Source organism: Setaria viridis, chromosome 4 (assembly GCF_005286985.2).
Source record: "Setaria viridis chromosome 4, Setaria_viridis_v4.0, whole genome shotgun sequence".
NCBI lineage: Eukaryota > Viridiplantae > Streptophyta > Magnoliopsida > Poales > Poaceae > Setaria > Setaria viridis.
This window is the reverse complement of record NC_048266.2, coordinates 32,983,176-32,991,249: the sequence shown is the minus strand read 5'-3', so window position 1 is coordinate 32,991,249 and position 8,074 is coordinate 32,983,176. Positions and strand designations below refer to the sequence as shown.

At 55.6% G+C, this 8,074-nt stretch overlaps 1 protein-coding gene across 1 annotated transcript; it reads left to right on the top strand.

Moving 5' to 3' along the window:
* The first annotated feature begins 4,817 nt into the window (after positions 1 to 4,817).
* Positions 4,818 to 7,603, top strand: LOC117852072 (G-type lectin S-receptor-like serine/threonine-protein kinase LECRK2). The gene has a single exon (XM_034734001.2). The coding sequence runs from the start codon at positions 4,987 to 4,989 to the stop codon at positions 7,513 to 7,515; it is 2,529 nt and encodes an 842-aa protein (XP_034589892.1). The 5' UTR covers positions 4,818 to 4,986; the 3' UTR covers positions 7,516 to 7,603.
* The last annotated feature ends 471 nt before the right edge of the window (positions 7,604 to 8,074 follow it).

The following is an 8,074-nucleotide window of genomic DNA, read 5'->3' as shown; positions in this document are numbered from 1 at the left end:
CGGGAGCGCCTCTGCGCGTCCAGGGTGTCGCGGGCATCGCGGACGGGGCCGACGCGTCGATGAACGGATCGAGCCCCGCCTCCTGCAGGGGGTGGTGTCCGCCGGGCGGACGCGGCCTGGTTTGCCCTAGGAGGAGGCTGGTGGACAGACTCCCCCCGTCTCTCCGAGGGCGCGTCGGGCGCCGCTCTGCTGACGTTTTGTCTGCATCGCTGGGACGCGGAACTTTCCACCTGCTGGACGGCAGCACACTCGAGCAAGTCATGCACCTCTTGGCGCGCCCGTCGCTCCTCGGGCATCGCCGGCTTGGGGAGTCACCGGAGTAGGGCTGCCGCGGTAGCGATGCTCTAGCTGGCGCGAGCGAAGAGCTGAGGGCGTTCTTCGTCCGCGCAGATGCGCTGTTGGATGTCGCGCGCCCGTTGTCATGCTCCGCCTTAGTGGCGGGGGCGCTCGACCTCATGGCGGGATGCCGCGCGCGCCTCCGGTTGCCGAGGGTGCTCCGGAGCCTTGCCGAGAGCCCCGGTCATAGCCGCGGCGCGCGGGGGGGGGGGGAGGAGTCCTCTGCCTCCCTCCGGCGCCATCGTTGTTGGATCCCTCGGAGTGCACGTCGGCCATGAAGCACTCACGTGAGGGGTGGTGACTCCCGCTGTCGGAGCCGGCGTCGGAGATTGTCCTCGCCACGCCTGCGAGTTTGTTGCTCGCGGGCGACACGGTCATGGACCGCGTCAAGAGGCGACCGTAAGTCACCGTGGCATTGCACAGCCCGAAGAGCCGACCCCTTGGGAAGGGCCTTCCGGCGCGCGCCTGGACGCTCGCCGCTGTCCCGGCGGCGGAGCCGGGGATGGCGGGACGAGCGGGCAAGACGAGGAGAGGGATCAGCTCGATCCCCTCCCCGGTGGTGAGGAAGTCTAGACTCCCGAAGCGGATCAGGGAGCCCGGAGCGAAGCTGGTGTCGTGGCTGGCCATCTGAAGCTGGAGATGTATGCGCAAAGGTCCCCTACCTAGCGCACCAACTGTCGTTGTCAAGATTTGCGGATCAAGACTCTAGACTAGTAAATTTCTTTTATGCGTGTAAGGCTTCGGATGGTGGCGTGGGAGACACGGGGTTAGACTAGTTTGGGCAAAAGGAGGCCCTACATCCAGTATCAAGGCTGCTCGTGTTACCCACGCGGGGTTCTGTAGTAGGGGTTACAGATGGACGAGAGAGGGAACTGATCCCAAGTCTCTTGAGTATGCTTGTGCTCTAAGGGAGTGTGAGTGTGTACTGTTTGCTTGAGAAGAAGAGTCCAACACCCCCTGTCTCATGACCCCCGGTCCTCCTTTTATAGCGCAAGAGGGAGCTTGGGGTTACAGTTGAGCCAGGCGTTAGGAGGAGAAGTAGGAAGGATAAGCTAAGTAGAAAAATAATACAAGGGGAGGGTCCCAAGGCCGCCGCTCTTGCTCCGGCCTCCGGTCCCTGTCAGCGTGTCCGGCGAGGGAGGGCGATTCCTTCCCGATCTTGTCGATGATCTCCCTGGTCGTCGTCGCCGTCGAGCATGATGATGAGCCTCAGCCTCGGCATCCGTGCCCATTGGGGAGGAGGTCCGATTTTGTTGCCCTGTCGATTACCGTAAGACCCGGACGTCGCATCCCTGAAACTGCCGTTGGGAGCACGGGGCGCGAGAGCAAGCGATATGCCCTCATGTGTCGTTCGGCGCAGCTCATGAGTGCTCCGTGGCGAATCAGAAGGGGCCGCGGCCACTGCTGCTCGCGCCGCACGGCCGCGCACCGGTATTCGGGACCGGTTACGTTGGGGACGCCGCTCCCTTTTGGCTTGACAGGGCCGCGGCGCATTTATGGCGAGGTCGATAGGGGGACCCACGAGATCGTCATCCTGATCCTCCAGTCCGCGCCCGAGGCGAATATTCGTCTTGTGGACCCGAGCGAGTCCGACCCCCGCGCCCAGGGTCGGGCGAGGCGGAGTTTCTGTGGTGGGGGTCGGGCGCTCCCGACCCCGGTCCCCTGGGTCGGGCGAGGCGGAGTTTAGTCTTCAAGGGGTCGGGAGCGTCCGACCCCGGGACTCTGGGTCGGGCGAGGCGGAACGTGGCCTCTCCCTTTCATATTGGGCTGACAGCAATTTTGCTACCTTAGATGGGCCTGGGCCTTTAAGTTCTGTTGATTTCGTGGGCTAGGGGAGATCGTTGATATTTTCCCCCAACACAAGTCTTATTATATAGATATTGTAGGTGAATGTTATGACTCTCTGTGGCCGTACAAAAATGCAGCATTGTTATGTTATGAATGACCATTATCATGATTCCATACTTGCAGGTAAGTTTTGTGATGTCCTCCCATCGTATTAGTTATGTTAGGCTATATGACATGTAGAACGAATGATATTCCGACAATATAGCCTATAGATGTGCTAATGGGCCATTTCCGTACCGTGCCGGCTCAAGCACGACCCAAGATACGTGGCGTGCATGCCACCCGTCGTGCCAAGATCCTAGGTACGACACGGCACGGCCTTCGCATCCGTGCCGGCATGACCTAAAATTATCGTGCCATGTCATGCTTTGTGCTGTGCCAAAATATCGTGCTTCGAGCGGCCTACAAATAACACGGTCCAAGTCCCAACTCTACGTAAAACGACCTACGTGTAACAATTTAGTTACCCTCTGGGGCTTAATAACGGCGGCCTGCCTGTCCCTAAACCAGAACCCTTCGCTATGCAATGCGGTTATTAAGCGGGGTTCGCTCCCCCCAACATTGTGCATCGTGGGAAAAGGTGAAAATATAAATAACCGATCGAATATAGGTAACTGTATCGCTGGTAATGCTCCATGTTTTCCGTTTCGATACCTGCAGGCTGCAGCAAAGTATGCCAGCTAGCCGGCGACCCGCTGCATCACGACAGCAAGTCTTCACCTACTAATCGACAAGCGTAGTAAGTGATGATCAATAGGCACCCCGTCTTGGTGCTATTCCCTTTTCTTACTGTACAACACAAATGCCTCCTATTGTTGCGCTACGGAAGACTGGACGTTGTCGAAGTCTTGAAAAATAAAGCCTGAACGCACGCACCACATTATTCAAAACAACCTTTCAGCGACTAGGTCACAAAGGCGCCGAATTTTGCTTTTCCAAATCATCGAGAGATTAGGTACAGTACAACAATAAGCACCAGATAGTGCTTTCTCTGTTGAGAAACTGACACTGACAGGGGCCGACTTGACCGATTCTAGCTGTTTCCTTGTGGTATTTCTCCCGGTTGATAGCCAAGTTTGGTGGACTGAGCTTTATATAACACAGTAACGCCGTGGTGTTGTGGGTCTCGAAACACCCATATAATTTTAGATCCACGGTTCACTTTAAAACTAATTTTAACTAACAAAAAAATTGGTATCATTCAATATATCTAATGCTTGAAGTTTTATTAAACAATCATTACTCAAGAGTAACAATAGAAAACTACTACTTAAAGCCCCCAGCCTCTATATTAAAATGTTTGTTGTTACATATTAATGGGTTATTAGAAAGGGACTTGAACCTAAGTGCGATCATTTGATAGAGCTTAAAGCACGACACGACATGATAAAACTTTGGACCATTTCAGCGCAGCATGAATACAAGCATCGTGTCGTGCTTAGGATCCGAGGTATTGATGAGCTGGTATGAGTATGACATTAGAGCCAAATCTCTCTTTCTTATCTTTCATCCTCATCTCGTGTTCATTTATATGACGAAATTATGATTGATGCGGAGTAAGCAAAATACAATTCGGCATTAAACACCAAAGGGCTAGGCCGGAATGACCCAAGTTCCACCTTTAGTTAGTATAGATATCTATACTGTAACAACTAGTTAGAAAGAGATTTCCTGGTGTTTTTAGGCTGCGTTTGGATTGGAGCCTGGAGCAACCACGCCAACTATTCGGTAGACTGCGTGCGTGCGCCTTTGAACCGGCTAGTTGATTTTTGCTGCAGGGGGAGAAAGCATCAATGGCAGATTCCTCTGCCAATTATTTGGCTCGCCCTTAGTTGGCAGTCCTTGTATGGGCAAAAAACTAGACAACTTTTAGTTTATTGTATTGTATTTGTGATCGAGTGATTAGGTTTGTTTGACTTGAGGAACGAGTGGTCCACTTTAAATTAGGTTCCATCAAAATTTAATAGGATCAACTTATGATAAACAAATAACCTCTCTAGAAGCTGCTTGTTTGTGTGCAATTTCAAGCTCAATTTCACAACTCCGAACCGGCGAAGGAAGATTAAAAGCCGACCATGACGGGCAGAGCACGCCGCTGACTCGTTCTGCTAGAAAATGGAGCACAGAACAGGGAACACTGAAACGTCGTGTAAGCTAATAATGCCGCAGTGCACGGCTCCACCACTGGGGCTTTCCTTGGACGTTCCTGTTGCCTCCTTCGGTTCCTCTCCATCCGTACATGTCTCTGCGAAGACTCAGCTTTTTTTTAGCCTGGACAACAGTGGTATGTGGTACTATCTACGTACACATAAACACACACTACATCCACAGGCCACGCACGTCTTAACACCTATCTCGATGTGCACGCTAGACCTACAAACTATACACACAACGTACTTCCAGATATCGATGAAGTCGCACAATGCTCTGTAGATAACGAGCACGTTACAAGTACCATTGTGGATCCACGCATACACCCGCCGAATTAAATTTGCCAAAGCCGTTCCTGCGAGGAATCGAACTCGGGCGGATGTCCTCGTCGGAGACGTCACCACCGCGCTACAAAACGCGTTCGCAGACTCAGCCCTTGAGCCTTTCTCGCCGTCGTGTTGAAACCGTCACCAATTTGCTACGTACGACGCGTACGTGCGACGAGCCGACGACAGCTGCTCAGCGAGTAATCATACCCAACACTCCCCAGTCCTCACGGGGCCAGCCAGCTCAAAATCAAGGCTTGGGCACGGTCACACGTACAGCAACACATCACTTGCTCAGCCGCTCGATCGGCACGAAGCTGCGATCATGGCCGCGGTGCTCTGGTTTGCTCCCCTCGCCCGCGTTCCCTTTCTTGCCGCGCTATTGCTGGTGCTACTCCAACAAGCTCGCTTGCCGCCGCTGTCGGCGGCGCGGACCAACCTGACCGCCGGAGCTACCTTGGCACCGCCCGACTACATCACCAGCCCGTCCGGGGCCTTCGCCTTCGGCTTCCGCGCCCTCGACTCCGACCCGGCCAAGTTCATCCTCGCCACGTGGTTCCGCTTCGGCGACGGCAACGGCGACTCCTCCTCCCAGCCGCAGCCGCAGTCCGTGGTGTGGTTCGCGAAGCAGTTGCCGTCGGGGGCCACGCCCAACGCCACGGCGAGGTCCGTCCTGAGCGTCACGGCCGACGGCGAGCTCGCGCTCACCGACGGCGGCAGCAACCAAGCGCTGTGGGCGCCGAGCACTGAGCGCGGGTCCGTGCTCGCGCTCCGCGACTCCGGCAACCTCCAGTTCCTGAGCGACTCCGGCGACCGAGTGCTGTGGGAGAGCTTCTCGTACCCGACGGACACGCTCCTGCCGGGCCAGTCCTTGGTTTACGACCTAGCCCGGTCCGAAGGGAAAGTCTTCGCCAAGCGCGCCGACGCGGAGTTCACCACCGGCAGGTTCAGCATGGGCGTCCAGAGCGACGGCAACGTCGTCCTCTACGTCGACCTCCTCAAGGGCAACAACCCCGGAAACGCCTACTGGCAGGCGTACACCAACAGCCCCGACGGCAACACGACGGTCACCTTCGATGGCCAGGGTCGCCTCAACTACACCCTCCACAACGGCACCACCCAGAGCTTGATTCAACCGGCGTCGAGCTTCGCCGCCGGTGACTACTTCCAGTTCGCCAGGATGGACCCAGACGGCATCGTCCGTACCTACATCCGTCCCAAAAACGGCGGCGCCGGCAACACGTCTTGGACCGTCTCCGGCGCGTTCCCCGACAACGGCTGCCACAAGTGGACGTCCGGGTTGCAGGGCATGTGCGGCCCGGGGTCGTACTGTGTGTCTGCGCTGACGAAGAGTTCAAGGGACAGGCTCAGCTGCGTGTGCCCGAGTGGGTACAACTACACCGACGAGCAGCACAGGGACAGCGGCTGCACGCCGTCGTTCGAGCCTCAGAGCTGCGACGGGGAGGACAGCTCCGACGACTTCACCCTCGTCGAGCTGCTGAACACCACCTGGGAGGCCTCGATATACTACAAGAAGTTCCCATCAGTCACGGAGGATCAGTGCCGGGAGTACTGCCTCAGTGACTGCTTCTGCGCAGCCGCGCTGTTCATCGACGGATCCGATTGCGCAGAGGTCGCCGCGCTCACGAACGGCTGGCAAGCAAACGATGGCACGATACTCACGACGAAGGCACTGATCAAGGTGCGGACGAGGAATCCTCCTCAGATAGCGTCGTCAAGGACGAGGAACGCATTGGCCTACAAGGTGATTGCCATTTGCTTGGCCTTTCTTTTGTTGATCACCGTCGGCGGCCTCGTGGCACACCATTTTGTCACCCGGAACAGAGAGAGCCAGCAGCTGTTGAGCCCGAGCGTGAGATCGTTCAGCTGGAAGGAGCTTCACCAAGCCACCAATGGCTTCGAGAAACTGCTGGGCAAAGGGAGCTTCGGGGAGGTCTACAAAGGAACAATAAGATCGCCGCAGCCACATCCCATCGCGGTGAAGAAGCTCATCAACTCGAACGACTATAGCGAGCAGGAGTTCACCAACGAGGTGCAGTCCATCGGGCAGATCCACCACAGGAACCTCGTCCGCATGATCGGCTACTGCAAGGAAGGCAAGCACCGGATGCTGGTTTTTGAGTTCATGCCAGGCGGGTCTCTCCGTGGCTTCCTCTTCAACCCCGAGAAGCGACCTCCATGGCGGTGGCGCGCCGAGGCTGCGCTCGCCATCGCCCGTGGGCTTGAGTACCTCCATGATGGCTGCAGCGCCCCAATCATCCACTGCGACATCAAACCCGATAACATCTTGCTAGACGACCTTGGTGTCCCGAGGATCACCGACTTCGGGATCTCCAAGCTACTGGGGAACCAGCAGGTGCACACCACGGTAACCCACGTCAGGGGCACCAGAGGGTACATCGCACCCGAGTGGCTCCGCGGCGACGCGCGTGTGGACACCAAGGCCGACGTGTACAGCTTCGGAGTAGTGCTGCTGGAGATGATCTGCTGCCGGAAGTGCCATGAGCCGGTGACGCCCGAGGGTGCAGAGGATGATGACGACGAGACGGTCACCTTGTTCGGCTGGGCGGCGCAGCTTGTGGGCGCGCGGAGGACGGAGGTGGTGCTGCGCGGCGACGCGGACGTGGACACCGTCGAGGACATGGAGAGGGTGGAGCGCTTCGCGCGCGTGGCGCTCTCGTGCATTGAGCCGAACCCGCTGCTGCGGCCGACCATGCACCAGGTGGTGCAGATGCTGGAGACCAGTAAACGGGCGCAGGTTGAGGCGCTGCCTGATCCTCCAGTCTGCTACACGGAATCCTCGCCTTTAATTCCTCAGCTCAAGGTTGAATAGGAGTTCTCCTTGTTATTTTGACTTGTCGAGTTTTATGTAAGTAGAGCACCAGGCATGTAAAAAGAACAAAGGAAAAAATTTACGGCTAGTCTTTTCTCTGTAGAACGAAACCTGGCAGGATTTTGCTCATCTAGGTGCTCCATGTCACGCTGATGTCGTAGCCGTTCGAGAGAGTCCCATACTACCATTTGGAGTCTCGGCCGTCTGATCTGCTAGAGACGGCAGTGCTTGTTCCAAACTTTACCTGACGGGAGCTAGCGTCCTCCAAGAGGCTTACCGTAACGTACTAAATAGCATTTAACGGTATGGTACCGGATTAGTGCCGATGTAGCGGATCGTGGATAGCGGGTGCTATAGCGGACGCTAAGTTTAGATAGCGGAATTCAAAATATAGTCATAAATTTAGAGTATATATGAATATTAACATCTAGTTTACTTAAAAAGTGAAAGTATTTAAGGTAGTCATTACATTTCATGGTAAGAATCACAAATAAATAGATATAATTAAGATGTATGGATATATATTATCATTAAATTCTCATATTAATGAATAAAAAAT

What these genes read in the sequence shown, in the direction of transcription:
- LOC117852072 (XM_034734001.2), top strand. Translation starts at nt 4,987, where the DNA reads ATGGCCGCGGTGCTCTGGTTTGCTCCCCTCGCCCGCGTTCCCTTTCTT.